Source organism: Populus nigra, chromosome 3 (assembly GCF_951802175.1).
Source record: "Populus nigra chromosome 3, ddPopNigr1.1, whole genome shotgun sequence".
NCBI lineage: Eukaryota > Viridiplantae > Streptophyta > Magnoliopsida > Malpighiales > Salicaceae > Populus > Populus nigra.
In genome coordinates, this window is record NC_084854.1 from 4,286,935 (window position 1) to 4,302,093 (window position 15,159).

The 15,159-nt window shown below is 35.8% G+C and overlaps 3 protein-coding genes across 3 annotated transcripts; all 3 read right to left on the reverse strand.

Moving 5' to 3' along the window:
- Positions 1 to 258: 258 nt before the first annotated feature.
- Positions 259 to 5,977, reverse strand: LOC133689592 (probable magnesium transporter NIPA9). The gene is made up of 9 exons (XM_062109504.1): positions 5,682 to 5,977; positions 5,190 to 5,288; positions 4,717 to 4,846; positions 4,237 to 4,329; positions 2,516 to 2,568; positions 2,339 to 2,397; positions 1,755 to 1,875; positions 1,287 to 1,435; positions 259 to 781 (listed from the first exon to the last, which is right to left on the reverse strand). The coding sequence occupies exons 1-9, from the start codon at positions 5,790 to 5,792 to the stop codon at positions 565 to 567; spliced, it is 1,032 nt and encodes a 343-aa protein (XP_061965488.1). The 5' UTR covers positions 5,793 to 5,977; the 3' UTR covers positions 259 to 564.
- A 3,406-nt stretch (positions 5,978 to 9,383) lies between these two features.
- LOC133688369 (uncharacterized) lies at positions 9,384 to 9,776 on the reverse strand. Its single transcript, XM_062107839.1, has one exon. The coding sequence runs from the start codon at positions 9,774 to 9,776 to the stop codon at positions 9,384 to 9,386; it is 393 nt and encodes a 130-aa protein (XP_061963823.1).
- A 1,760-nt stretch (positions 9,777 to 11,536) lies between these two features.
- On the reverse strand, positions 11,537 to 14,683 carry LOC133689581 (eukaryotic initiation factor 4A-9-like). Its single transcript, XM_062109491.1, has 5 exons — positions 14,483 to 14,683; positions 13,749 to 13,818; positions 13,487 to 13,593; positions 12,683 to 13,113; positions 11,537 to 12,542 (listed from the first exon to the last, which is right to left on the reverse strand). The coding sequence occupies exons 2-5, from the start codon at positions 13,814 to 13,816 to the stop codon at positions 11,907 to 11,909; spliced, it is 1,242 nt and encodes a 413-aa protein (XP_061965475.1). The 5' UTR covers positions 13,817 to 13,818; positions 14,483 to 14,683; the 3' UTR covers positions 11,537 to 11,906.
- Between the last annotated feature and the right edge of the window lie 476 nt (positions 14,684 to 15,159).

Consider the following 15,159-nt stretch of genomic DNA (forward strand, 5'->3'; position numbering starts at 1 on the left):
TCTCCAACGAATTTAAATTAACATAGGATGTCTGCCAGAAACAGTAACTGGCTTCATCCTAACTGGATGATCCAGTGCTCAAACAAACCGAGTAGCTTCATGGCAAAACACATTGCACTGGCAACCAATTATTTTAGCAACATAGTCCCAGAATCTATTCCATGGCCAGCTAGGCCTGTTTGTTGATGAAGCTGATCTTAGTGTGCGGCTGTATATAATTCGTAAAACCTGTTGTATGCCGAGATGATTGCAGTGGAGTTGTTGACAGAAATCCAATCTTAATTACAATACCATACTGTGACAAATGGTTTACATCTTACAGTCAAATGCAACTTTAAAAGAAGTTGGAAATAGGTAGATATTCCAAACTGGAATTATATCACAGAAGGAATGATTTAAAAAATTTCATGCCTTCCAAAAAAAAACCGCAGTGATCAGACCAACTGTACACCCCACCCTTAACAAGACCAAGCACGATGCAGCATTTCAGGGAATGCACAACCATGTTAACCAAAATGTCTCGAGTCTAGGCGTTGGCAAAAAATTTGCAAGCATTGTTTCTGTTCAAGCCTTCTCCTTAGATGGAGATGATATCAAATGATGCAATGTTGCTGCATGGATAACAGCAGTTGGGTTTGGATCCTTAAGTCGGAGTGATCCTGATCGACTCAGACTGAAATTTCGATCAGCACTACTTGTGAAGTGACGCAATGGTTGTGGAAGGTGTCGCAACAGCCAAGTTGAACTCACAAGTAAAATCACACCTACTACGATAAGCAGCCTGAAATAAGGAAAAGCTCAATGAAATAGTATATTATAGCAACATGACAATATCTCATATTTCCTAGCTGGGAATCTGGGATCCCTAATTCCCTATTAGCACATTTTTGTGTGGACTAGGGTTCATCAGTCAGAAAAACAATTAATAAATTCTACAAAATTGGCCATGGAAGGTAGATTAATATCATTGCATGGAGTTCAACTTGTTTTTTTGGTTCAGATTGTATTCAGTTGTCAAGCATACTAAAATGGGACTGAATACTTCCATTGGCCCATCAGTTTGTGCCAAATGGGGAAATTTCAATAACATTGAAGTCAAGGTTTTAAAATCAGATTTCCGCAAAATTGTCCAACCATAGATTTTTTTTCCACATGCAACCTCTTGAATAGGGCACCTTCACTGTGGTATAGCATCAAATTACGTGGGACTTAGGGCATCAAGTTCATATCAAGATAATCAAATATAAAAGAGCAATTGTTTAATAAAAACTTTGCTTTACAGTTACCATCCGAGAAGAAGAGAAAAACGGGCAGCTGGTGCTGAAGGCAACCGTTCCCCCAGAGCAAGCATTCCAGCAAGTACACCAGTCACTATTGATGCCACGGCAGCACATGTAGACAGCACAATTGCCCTTCCATGTTTTAGACCTTGGGTCTGTTCAGAAGGAAAGCATAAATCAGTTTGATCTGTCAACTTTTCTACACACACAGGTAGCTTCAACAGGACGAGTGAAATGGATCTGGTTCCAGCCAAAATAAAGCCAAATGGAAAATCAATATGACATGTGTATGCATTTGATGGAGCTAGAACAGAAAATAAAATTGCTTTTTTCTTGTTCTGGGACAAGAGAGATAAGCAGAAATCTCTCCAAATATGGACATGTAAAATATGAAAAGCAAGTTCTATATGGATAAAAAGTCAAAATAGCCTCAGATGGAGCTCCAGAGAAAATCTAGAAGATGATTGAAAATACCTGGTAATAAAATCCTGTTGCACTACAGCATATACTGATGGTGAGGCATAAAGGAACTAGCATTTTGGAGAAGCCCTGCTCCAAGAAGACAAATCCCATCTTTGATATTACAGAAGCCATCCTGAATTAGATGTCTTAATTCAGCATTTAATATCTTAAACCTAGCCGAATAACATCAGTAGTTCAAAACATTTAATATGTTGAATTGCACTTAAAACAATATTTTCAGCATAATCATCAAGGAATGGTTTCTTTAAAAGAAATGAAACTGTTAATTCATGATTATGAAAGTTACATTATTGATTGAAGTGACTATAACTATTCTGATTAAATGACAATGACAAACTAAAATGATAACACTGGGTGGTGAACCCTTTAGGCATAACACGTGTTTCCATCTTTTAATGTAAATTTCTGTGCATTCAATGATATAATGAAAGCCCAACAAAGTTATCTATGCAAATTGGCAAATAAAAGATCCTTATTATTTTGAATTTGCTGGACATAAAACTCTGTTGTATAAAAAGAGTCAACTCTGAAAAGCAACAAATGTCTGAACAAAGATGGTTTGTCAGGAATCATACCCAAACAAAATGCCAGATTCCAAGCCGTATATAATTTCTTCAACAACTTCATAGTCCATCTGTGCATTGAAAAGAATTGTCAATGGAAGGCAGAAAATGAGGCTAAGTGGTTGGTTGAAGACTCAAAATCAGAAACATTTTCTTACAAACTAGCAACATAAACATTGAAAATATTACTGTCTCATGTGCTCTTCTTTGACGTCTGTACATCCGAAGCCATCCATTGAGAACTACCTATGTCAAAAGATCATATTTAATTGCACAGGTCAAATCAAACAGAGTAATCATCACATTATCTAATATACTCCCTCCACCCATGCAGAGACCTGTAAAATGTCTAATGAATTGAGCCCTAACTGAAAAAATATGCAATAAGGGCACCAAAAACAATAAATGGTAGCAGTCAGGTTACAGCCCCCACTTTTAAATTAGAAGGATGAAATTTTGAAACATTCCTAGCTGAGAAATGAAAAGGGTTGAGACAAAACATGCTTTTATTATATTGGAGCACTACACTAAAATGACACAAAAAATGCTCACAAGCTCATTATGCTTTCTCTACTCTTGCTGCCTATTACACACATTATGTAGAATTTGTCTTAATAAATAAAGGGCGCATGCTACAAAAAAGAAGCCAAAGAGACCAGTTTATTCTTCTTAAGGTGAGTTGTAAACGCAACCATTCTTGGGTTGGTTCTAGCTATGAAGGTGGCTGTAATTTGGTTGGCTAAACTTTCAGCAGCATGGCTGACTGAAGGTGTGCTTTAGGGAGAAAATTGTGGTTTGCTTCTTTGATTATAGAGTCGGTCATTGACTCTCAGCGCTCCCCCCAAACAATGACTCTCTTTTTGTCATACCAAAGTCACAATTGAAACTTTGCAAATTGGCATTGAGTCCTTCAGTGAGTGAAAATTTCAGCCACTTGGACTTCCATAACAATTTTCTGCAGCGCTAATGTTCCTTTTAACCCTATCTTTTACAAAGTGATAATTCCGTTCCACATGCTTCATTCTCGCATGAAATAAATGATTTTCTACCAAAAGAATTTGCAACTTAATGGGATTGCATAATCAAAAACTTGGAGAAGAACTTTCAAAATTTGAATGCAAATTTTGTCTTAGTATGAACAGTGGTATTAGAACAAGCAGTCAAGGACCACTTCTGGAGTTTGCAAACAAGGATTGGGCTTTAGGTAATTATTGTGAACTGTGCTAGCAAGGGACCAACATTCAGCATGGTGGAGATCATGCTTATGTAGAGTCAAAAGGAACTGATATTCACTGAAGACCTCAACCATACCAAATTTGCAGAGTTTCAATTACAATTAGTGAAAAACCAAGAGAATCATTGTTGAGGGGGAGTGTTGAGAATCAACACCAACTCTTCAAAGTCAGCCATGCTAGCATATAAAGGCAACCATGGAGCTGAAATTTAACCAATTAAAACAAAATCCCCTTTCTCTGGAAATTGTACCAAATATTAACATCCAGCAGTGCATCAGGAATCAACATTAAGAAGTGACATTATGTCTTGACCTACACTAGTATAAGTAGGGACCTTTGGCTGATCTTGCGTGTTTCATCATATATGACCGCTCCGTGCATGTGTTATATGAGCGTGTGCTGTGTGCATTATTGGTGGCATGTAGAGAGATAGCCTAGTGAGTTTATGAAAAAACATGATCTGCTGGTAGTATCTGTGAGAAACTTTTCATTCCTTATTTTGGTTGTGTTGATGTCCTTGCCAGACCTGAATTTCTCAACATCCCTATCATTCAGCAGTTTAAAGACCAGCTTAAATTTCAAGAGAAACAACTTCACATACTCATATATCTATGCAATAATTCTGATAACAAAAGCATATTAGTGCTAGTAAAGTTGGTGCACAGTACAAGGTACCTACAAACAAGATGGCAACAAGCAACGCCAGCCAAGGTAACTGAAAAATAGATATGGACGAAGCCTCTTGCTCCTCACCTCCAGCACCAACTCCTGCAAATACAAAACAAGCAATTAAAAGGTTTAATTAGACACATAAATATGACGTTGAATCACAATGTATATACGAACAATTTTGGAGGACTGGATTTTCATAACCATTAAATAAGTTTCTATCAATAATTTGGCTACATACAACAACACTTTATACTCGTTAGATAATGAAAAACAAGATTTCAGGTTAAGACCTATTCCAAATGAGACACCCAATAAAATCTATATCCATCCACAAAAGGCACACAGAGCATGGAAAAAAAATGATAAATAGGTAATGATGTGCTCTTACTTTTGAGCCATAACTATCATGGCAGCATTCTGAACTATGAGTATAATAATGAGATCAACACCAATCCAGGAGTCAACCAAGAAGAATTTACATACCTATTGTACCAATACCAGCCAAAGTGATCCCCATCCAATCAATGACATTCATGACTTCCTTTAGGTAAAAATGGGAAAAGACAGAAAGAATAGCAAGTCCACAACCAGAAACTGGTTGGATGACAGAAACCTAAAAGAAAACAGTCAAGATCACTTGGATGTAGGTTAGGCACAAATTAGACAAATAAACAGCACTAACCAAAATGAAGTCCACAAACAAATAAAAGAGCTCCCTTTGTACTGGTAATTGGTGGAAGAATACGTCAAATATATTTTTCAAATCATTTTCAAGAAGCGGAATCTCACCATGTTTTTTTCATTTTTCCCCTTCGCAGGTATATGTTGAAAACGTGTGCATAGTTAAATAGTTCAAAAATGTCAATCTACTATTTTCCATTTTTTCAATAGAAAAAGAAATTTCCAATCAAGCAGACCAATCTAAAGAAATCAGGAACATAGATGAATTCACTCACAGGAGCCAGAGACAATGCCTTCAACATCAACAATGCACCAATAATATCCATAAGAAAACCAATGATCCAAGCTACATTAGCAGCATATGCCCTTATCACCTGAAAAGTCACACACAATAAATAAATAAACATACGCAAGAACCCATTCCCTTCACGTACATAGTTAGCTAGCACACATTCTAATAAGCAAAGAATTGGGAGAAATTCCATAAACCCAGAATCAAGAAACGAAAGATTGATGATGTAAACCAATAATCCAAGCAACACGCATGCACTTGTCAGCATAAAGATCAATTCTTGAAATTGAAACACTAACATAACAGAATTCCAAATTCAGGAATCGAAGATCTCTCAACAAACTTGAAGATTAAAGCAAATAATCTATCTTATTGGTCGTTAACTTGTTATTCAACACAATTGAAAGCATATGTCATGAAAAGAAAAGGGAAGAACAAAAGAGATAGAATGAGAAAATGGGTAAAAGAAGCATGCCTTGAGTTTGAAAGAAAGAGGAGGCAGAATGACCGTGCCCTTCTTTTGAAGAACTTTGCCGATGTTACTACCGGCGGTGGCTGCCAGCGTTAAACAGATGGATTCCCACATTTCTTTTTGCTCGCTCTGTAAAATCTGAAAGGCAGAGAAGCAAAAAGATCTCTCCTTTCTTGCTGTATTAAGGCGGTGAGTCTCCAATATTTTTCATGTTTCTTTTTATGGTGGGTTTTATGTGTTTGGTTGTTGTCTCAGCGTTAGTTACTTGCCTTAATTTACAATTACTTGGGGTTTGTTGGTTGACTGCCATGTTCAGGCCAATATAATAACAAGATCGTTTGTGAGAGCATCCCCGAAGTTTAGGTGAAATTCACAAAGGTCCCTTATTGTTTCTTTCTTTGATCGACACCCTTCTGTTAGAGGTGATAGAAATTCATAAACCCTTAAATTTAGTTTATTTACCGGAACAATAGCAATGATACCTTCTTTTTATTATTATTATTATTATTATTATTCCCTTCAAAGACAAACAAGAATTCAATTGAAATGAGCTTACCCTGGCATCACTTACAAAAAAAAAAAAAAAAAAAACCAACAAGGGCTCAACTCTTTTTAAATCAAGTGAGGAGAAATACTGTGAATTTAAATAATATATTACTCATTTTGTCTTTTAATATACTGAACAATTGTTTTGGTTGTAGAGATAAGGTTTTTTTTTTTAAGGATAAAAATGTTATTTATAATAAATTTACAACTTTTATATACAATTAAATTATTTTGTCATTTTTACAGCATGGGATATATTATGATGGTCAAAATTCTGGGTTACGAGTCAACCTTTCAAATTGAATATTTTGAGCATCAAATGATATGTTTTAGTTTTGATTTTTTTTAATTTTGTTTTAATTTTATCTTTACTCACTTGATTTTTATTTTTGTTTTGAATTCTTTTATGAATTTATAAACTTAAAAATTTTCAATTTAACTCTTCAATTTAATATTTGATGGTATTTAAGATTTTAACCATCAATGTTTTGGTTTTATTTTTTTTCTTGGCACCTTTCTCAAATTTTAATTTATTTTTGATTTTATCATTGGATCCATAATTTTAATTTTTTTTCAATTTCATCACTTGAGTTTACCGGTTTTTTTTTACTTTTTTTTTGTTTATTGATTTCTATTTTCTAATTTTATCTTTTATTGTTTGGATTTCTAGGGATTGACAATTAATATTTTCTTTTCTGTTCTCTTTTTATGATGTAAAGCCATTAATTTTTTAAAAAATATATACTTACAATAATTAATCACTATTTTTTTATATTTTAAAAAAATCAAGTCGACTCTCATCAAAACACAAAAGCACGGGTAAGCTATCCAGTGGGTTCTAATCCAAGACACATAGTAATTGGATAAAAACCATCAGCACCTCACTATTGCTTGGTTGTACAGCTATAAAGCTTCAAGTTTTAGGTATACTTCACATCTCAACACATGCAATCCATGGATAAAAGAAGGCGAGAAACAAATTTTGGCTGAAAAGAGGCAAAGAAACTGCATATATCTGTAGTTATATTTTGAATACAACATCTAAGCTATGACAGAGTTAGTTGACAGTTAATACGAATACAACATTTAAGCTATGGCAACTCCCAGTAAACCTTGCTTTAAAACACAAAAACTTGTTTCTAATCACCATCGTTGCCTTCAAAGTTCAGTAATGGAAACCAGAATATTTGGCCCCAGACCAAGTACTGCAAACTTTGCATTCAGTATTTCCGGCTTCGCCTGTATTTGAGAGCGCGATAGTATTTGTTTTTTTTAAGTGTTTCGCTTGAAAAAACATCAAGTTGATAAAAAAATTTTAGTGTTTTTTAACGGTTTTGATATGTGTGTGTGTGTATATATATATATAATGAAGAAAAAAACAATCATTTTGATGTGATAGGCAACCTTCACTAGAATAACAGACACTAATAGAACATCTCTTTAAAAAGTTATCCAACATAAATGAAAGACCATTGCTATATATATCTACTGTTCAATCCATATTTATCTTGATTCTTCAATGTGGATCTTTCACCAAAAGCAACATGCATCATATATCCTTATAATCTACAACGCCTGCATCTGCGCATGATGACAGCACAAAGATCATAATTGCGGCATGCTATGAGAAAAGTGCTACATGACATGTATGATAATCCAAGAGTGATCTATCATGGATTTGTACTGCTTATCCTGAAGGAAGTGTGAAATGACAAAGTTTCACATCAAAAACTAACGCTACACAAACAAAAGGTTCAGAGTTCTTCGAAAAGGACACGTTAGGCATTTGAGTGAGGAGAGTTGACATTTTATCATTATACTGCTAATACCATTTGCTTGATCTGCACATCAAGAATGACGGTGATTTAACCAACTTTAGGAAATGAAAACAACAAATTAATGAAGTGGACTCATCTCCTTTCCTTAGCACATAAGGTTAATTAACCAAATTATATATAACAAGTTCAGAGTTTTGACAGAGGAGAGCATGATCAAATAACATGATTATGTTTCTTATAATGCTAGCTTTTGAACATGGATAACTTCAGTAGATGACAAACAGACATTCAGAACGAAGGAAACTCAATTGCATAGGTAAGTTTCATATTTTGGCCTGTCATCAAATTAGAAGAATACAAGGTCCCCTCTGCCCCTAGCTCTTCACGACTCTAAATTTAGAAGTTAACCCTACTTGGACATTATCATGATTCACGGCCATGAAGGTTTTGGAACTACGAAGTTCAAGAATGAAAAACCATCACTGGCCTGTATCGCTCTGAGTAGAGACAAGATTGTGGCTTAAGATCAAATTTCAAAGTAAGCTAATCAAGGAAACGGATAGAAGACTTTGCAATAAAGAACACAAAAGAAATGACATTCCGAAGACATTTTATATAAGCGCATATGTAACAAAGTCATGTTGATTGTCTAGCATATTTGGCTTCGGAAAGGGTTTTTGTTTCCATTTATGCACAACGAGCAGAAAAGGATTGATGATATGCCTCTGCTATAGGAATGTAGAGATCATGTATGATGGATGCTATAGAAAAACACAATGTAATCATTCCAGTTTCATAACCTTAAATGCATCAAGTAACATAAACAGAAAGAAAAAGGATTTCAAATCTAGTGTAGACAACAGAACCCTATTCTGCAAACCTTCAAGATTAACCCTAAAACATGGCCTTCAACTATAATTTAAAAGCAATAATAATAATAATAGTACCAGCACTGATAAAGAATAGTATTACATCAAAGACCAGACTATAGCAAATCCACTTTTTCAATAATAAATCTAACCCATGATAACGAATTGTGAAACAATCCAATTTACAGGACCAAAGTATCCATAGAACTGATTAATCAAACTCAGATAACCTTAAAGAATATATATATATATATATATATATATATATATATATATATATCACATCATTATCAAAAGAATTTGTAAGGGAATTAACAGATTAAGCCTCCCGGGCAGCAAAAAAAAGTAAAAACAATCAATTACACAACTTAAAACTAGTCCCACATCAGGAATTCATAACACCAACACATCAATCTATAAACTTTCAGTGATTGTCACACAGACCTTAAGTACAAACACAGGAAATTAGGCAAAGGAGAAAAATAAGAAAGAGAGCAATACCCATCATCAAATCACCACCATCCATACATCACTTGTGTGCACCTATCTTTAATCCACCTGAAGCTCTTCCTGAAAGTCCCTTTCACTTTACCTTCAACACTATACATTTTATAGCTAGCAACCCTCTTCTTCCTTTGAAACTCAGGATCATCAAAGCTCCAAGACTTCGAAGAAGATGAACCAGTATAGCCCTTTCCTTTCTTAGCCTTAAAGTCCCTGTTGTTGCCGAAATTGTTGGTGTTATAGTTGCCGTTGGCCACCTGAGTCTGAGCGTAGGAAGTGCTATAGGACCTGAGCTCATAAGAAGAAGTTGGTGGCCTTTGTGGACCATGATAACTCTCCATCTGCATCATATCATTCCCATGAGAATAAGAATACGATTTTGATCTGTTGTAATCTTCCATGGGATTAGGAATATGGTATAGGTATGCTGCGGAGACAGAGAGAAACAGACATTGAATGAAGGTAAGAGAGGTTGTTTTTATTGGTTGAGCTTCTTGATTCTGACAGAGGAGGAAAGAGTTGGAATAATGGAATGGTGGGGTCCAACACAGGATGAGATGCTCGGGTTCCTTTTTCCACTTTTTGTTAGCTTGGATTGACTTAATGGACATTTTTCTCGATGAGTGAATCTACATGGCGTGTTTAATGGGCAATCATTTTGTCCAGGGCAGTAGTTTTTTACTTGTGCGTTTTTTCTCCTGCATGTTCGTGTTTTCAGTATTTACCGGTCAGAATGAATAATACCTTCCTTGTATCAGTATTCATCACTGCAATTTATGTTTATACTTTCTATATTACCATTATCTGTTTTGTATATAGAGGGAAGAAATCCAAAATCTTTCCATGAGACACAAACTTCTTGTGAGAAATTCCCTTGACCGGGGAGACCAGTACACCACCATGTTTGAAATCAATTTTCATAGAATTTGATGGAGTAGATTCACTAGGAGGAATTCTTACAGTTCACTGTAACCGAAAAGTTGTTCACTATTTGCAGCAACATCATCATCATCATTGGTTTGAAGCACATTTTTGTATGTTTCGCAACGGTCATGATACAGCTTATTTATTTTAGTGTTTTCGAAACAGCAATGTGTGTCAATGGAAGAGGCCTAACAGAAGTTTTTCCATTACCACAAGCGGCAAGGTAAGAGTAAAACACACTACAAAGGCTTGAGAAAATGATATGTTGCGTCCACCGTGGAGAAACAAGTGCTGCAATGTCTAATGGCAAGTTGTGTTCGCAAGAATTTCGACTCTTAGTGGAGTAGCAATGCTGCTCTTTGATCGATTAGGGTTGTGGTCCGTGAAGTTTAGCATAATGGAGGATGCTTGTGCTCATGTTCAAGCAAGTGGGCAATGGTGGTTGACCAGGTGCAACGTGCTCGTCATTTCGTTCTGCATACGGGTCAAGAGGCCACGCCTTTACAGTAAGAATATTCAACCTCTCATCACAGACAGGAAAACCCATGTGCATTCACGATCGATAATAATATGCAGAATCATCTCGACCACCCAAACAAGCAGATTAAAATAGGGATTTACATCTTCCTAAATATGTGAAGACGGGTGATTTTTTTAGAAATTCATCAAAATAAAATATTTTATTTTTTAAAAATTATTTTTATATCAACGTATCAAAACAATATGAAAATATATAATAAATTTCATTTTAAACAAAAAAAAATCAAATTTTTTAAAAATACAGTTAGAAATACCAAGTCAGAATAGTTAACGGTACCTAATCAGTGAACTCGGGTTGATGAGCAGCATATGCACACGCAATAAACAACAAATTCCCGTGGAAAGACTGATAAATAACATGTGCATGCTCCCAAAATATCATCGGTCCAAAGATAAGGGCACATCCCAGCCGAAAAATTAAGTGAAATAACATATAATATATATTATTGGCACTCCATATGCATATACATGCCAGTCCAGGAGTTGCTCAAGGGAAAGAAATATCCGGGCAAGTGAAGGTGCTTTGCTAATATCACTCTGAATAGGATCCCCCGGCTTAGCAAAACACTTGTGTTGCACAAACTCAAGTAATTGAGGCTGGAGGATTTTTTTAGTTTTTTCTAAGAACATGACACACATACAGGAAAGAGGGAGTTTGCTAATGAAAAGGACAAGGCATCAAGAAACACAAATTAAATTGCTCAAGAGAACAGCAACGGAGAGCCCAATATTATAACATAATGACTTTATCATAAGTTTTTTACCTACATGAAATTCCCTTGCATAAAATAAAAAACCACGCAGAGAGTAAAATATTATGATTGACACTACCATAATTCTGCAAATTTTACTCCGACACAAAAAGGAAAAAGCAAAAACAAACTTGCAACAAAATTTAACACATGGGACTTCTGCACCCGAAATGGGATTGACCCCAATCTCAAATGCTCAGAACCAAACCTGCAGGGCTAGTCCAATCCATGCTAAATAGAGGCCCCAAAACTGCAAACAGCATAATAGTTTTAACTTCCAAGCCCAGCCATTTACCTTGGTGAACCAAAATTGCTTCAAAGAAGATCAGCAACATTTGATGGCAGCTCCTCAACCGTTACATTATAGAATCTCTGGATGTCAGAAAGCATTCTTTCATCATCCCTGGTAACAAAGTTTATAGCAACACCCTTCCTTCCAAAACGTCCACTACGACCAATACGATGGAGGTAGTTCTCTGGCTGGGTAGGGAGATCATAATTGATCACAAGTGAGACTTGCTGGACATCAATACCACGGGCCAACAGATCAGTAGTGATCAGCACACGAGAGGAACCAGAGCGGAATTCTCGCATAATAATGTCCCTTGTGTTTTGGTCCATATCTCCATGAGTGGCAGAGACTGTGTGATCACGACTGCGCATCTTGTCTGTGAGCCAATCCACCTTGCGCCTGGTGTTCACAAAGATAACACTTTGGGTTATTGCCAAGGTCTCATATAGATCACAAAGTGTCTCAAGCTTCCATTCCTCCTTGTCAACATTAACATAGAATTGCTTGATACCCTCAAGGGTAAGCTCATCACGCTTCACTAAAATCCTCACAGGTTTATTCATGAACTTCCTCGTAATTTCTAGGGCCTCAGGTGGCATAGTAGCAGAGAAGACCCCAACCTGAATCTTTGGGGGCAGTAATTGGAAAATATCATATATCTGTTAAAAGAAAGTTTCATCATTAGAGAGAACTTCCAGTAGAAACACTCGCGTGTAACTTCAAAGTGACAGTACGATGCAAAAAACAGTAGAAAGACTTAAGAAAGAATGCATGTGCAGATTGAAGTAAAAGTAGGAACCTGATCCTTGAATCCTCTTGAGAGCATTTCATCTGCTTCATCCAATACAAACATCTTGATATAGTCAGGGCGAAGTGATTGTCTCCGCAACATGTCAAACACACGACCAGGAGTACCGACTACAACATGAACCCCAGCTGAGAGAATACGCTGATCCTCACGAACACTAGTTCCACCAACACAAGCATGAACCTTCACACCCAGATAATCACCTAGTGCTCTCATAACCTTTTCAATCTGTTGAGCTAGTTCTCGGGTAGGTGCAAGAACCAATGCTTGGCATTCAACTATATCATAATCAAGCTGCTGCAAAATCCCAGAGCAAAACGTAGCTGTCTTTCCAGTTCCTGATTGTGCTTGTTGGATTACATCAAGTCCCTTGCAGAATGGGACAATCCCTCTTTGCTGAATTGCAGATGGCTTCTCAAAACCTTCAAACAAAATTGGATCACACCATGAGATCTCAAATTTGCAACAGCACAGACATAATGTCTAATGCATACAAATATATTCCAAGGACAAAACAGGAGCTTTAAAATAACTGTTATCCATCATATACAATAAAAAGAACGGCAACACAAAAAAGCAGTTAGATAGGTGGAGTATGAGAAACTAAATTCAACCCAGCCAACCACCTGAAATCTGAATTTTATTTTAAATTGATCTGATTAGGCAATGAAAAAATCTCAAATGCTTGCATATGTAAACTCAGGCAACCAGAAAAATTTCCAAATTGTGCTTCATCATGCAACACCACTCAGATAAATTCAACATGAAAAGGATTGCAGTTTTAATGCCACTCACCATATGCGTAAATACCCCTCAGAAGGTTCTCCTTCAAATTCATAGCATCAAAAGTTTCATGCACCTCATCATATGAGGTAAAGAAATCCTGTCCTTCAGCTGTGAGCCTGCACTCATCAAGCTAGCAAATTCAACATCATAGGGCACCAGGCAATTAAGGATAAACAGAAGCCAATAAATTGTAGACACTATTCAAATAGTGAAATAGAGACAAAACACATTATAACCAGCAAACATATCATAGAGCAAAATAAGGACTTACAGCTCATTCATCTTAGAATCAAATTGACGAGCATCAAACTGGGATCCTTCAGGTGCCGAACTAGCCATGACTGCAAACAGTAACCAACAAATAACTCAGTAACCCAATAACAAACTCATCAAAGAGATTTTAGTGGGTGTTTGGGAGTGTGGTAGCTTTTACTTTTAGGTGCATTTTACTTGAAAAAACATCAAAGTGATGTTTTTTGTAAGTGTTTTTCGAAGAATTTGATGTACCAATATCAAAAATAAAATAAAAAATCTGAAAGAAATCATTTTTCAAGAAAAAACACTTTTGAAAAAGACCCTGCACCACAATACAAAGCACACACCGAGTAAAGCCCATATGATAATTCACTACAAAAACCATGCCCATCTTTCCCATAACAAGGGGGGGAAAAGTAAATCCTTTCTCGCACCAAATTCACATCCCTATCAAACCGAAAAACACACCCAATTTTCCACCAAACCCAAATCGCTAGGCCCCCGCAAAATCATAGTAAAAATACGATAACCAGCGATTATTCATCAATCAAGTACAGATTTTGAACACTGATTCATCTTTAACTATCGCAAAACTCAATAAACAACGTCTTAAAAGAACAAAAACTTACGGATCTGATTACAAACAATAAAGAACAAAAGCAGCAAGAAAAGTTAAAAGAAAAACAATTAGATTGTCAGTTGATCGAAACATTAAATCAAGAAACAAACAAGAGTATAAGGATTGGTTACCTGAAAAAAGTGATGATTGATAAGAGAAAAGAGATAGAAGATTTGATTGAGAATCCACAAACTCCTCGGATCTTTTTGTAGTTTGTTTTGGAGGAGTTTCAAGGAACACTCTGTTTGATTAGATAGTTAGATCGATAGCAGCACTGTGATGTGAGGAAACAATACGGAGACGGGCTTGCTTAAATTATGACCCTAATCAAGGGATTTTTTTCCCGTGCCTTGGTTTTTTAATTTACCATGTCGCCCTTTTTTTTCTCATGTTTAGGTGGGCCTTCATGGGCTTACAGGTGAGGAAGGCCCGATGCTGATCTTGTTTCAGGAGAGCATAATTGTAAGTGTCGAGGGTAATTTTTTTCGGTTTGGTTCGGTTTTTATAAAAAATTATAACTAAATTAAAATTTTAAAAAAATCAAAACTGATTCAAACCGATTAGTTTTGATTCAGTTTGATTTTTTTGATTTCAGACTTGTAAAACTAAACCGAACCGGTCGGTGTTTTAAAATTCTAATCAGTTTTTTTTCACGGTTTGGTTTTTTCGATTATTTTTTTTATTTTCCGGGTTTTCTAGTTTTTTTTCTCATCCCTAATAAGCATTTCATAAATTACAGTTTGCACATTATACTCACTTTATTTGCCTACGCCTCAGCGAATTAATATTAATTTTTTAAAATATAAAA

Coding starts and splice junctions, on each gene's coding strand:
- LOC133689592 (XM_062109504.1), bottom strand. CDS start 5,792: ATGTGGGAATCCATCTGTTTAACGCTGGCAGCCACCGCCGGTAGTAAC. Junction 5,289..5,681: donor CTCTTTCTTTCAAACTCAAG/GCATGCTTCTTT, acceptor GTGACTTTTCAG/GTGATAAGGGCATATGCTGC. Junction 2,398..2,515: donor AAAGAAGAGCACATGAGACA/GTAATATTTTCA, acceptor TTCAATGCACAG/ATGGACTATGAAGTTGTTGA.
- LOC133688369 (XM_062107839.1), bottom strand. CDS start 9,776: ATGGAAGATTACAACAGATCAAAATCGTATTCTTATTCTCATGGGAAT.
- LOC133689581 (XM_062109491.1), bottom strand. CDS start 13,816: ATGGCTAGTTCGGCACCTGAAGGATCCCAGTTTGATGCTCGTCAATTT. Junction 13,594..13,748: donor GATTCTAAGATGAATGAGCT/GTAAGTCCTTAT, acceptor TGATGAGTGCAG/GCTCACAGCTGAAGGACAGG. Junction 12,543..12,682: donor CAAGAGGATTCAAGGATCAG/GTTCCTACTTTT, acceptor TTCTTTTAACAG/ATATATGATATTTTCCAATT.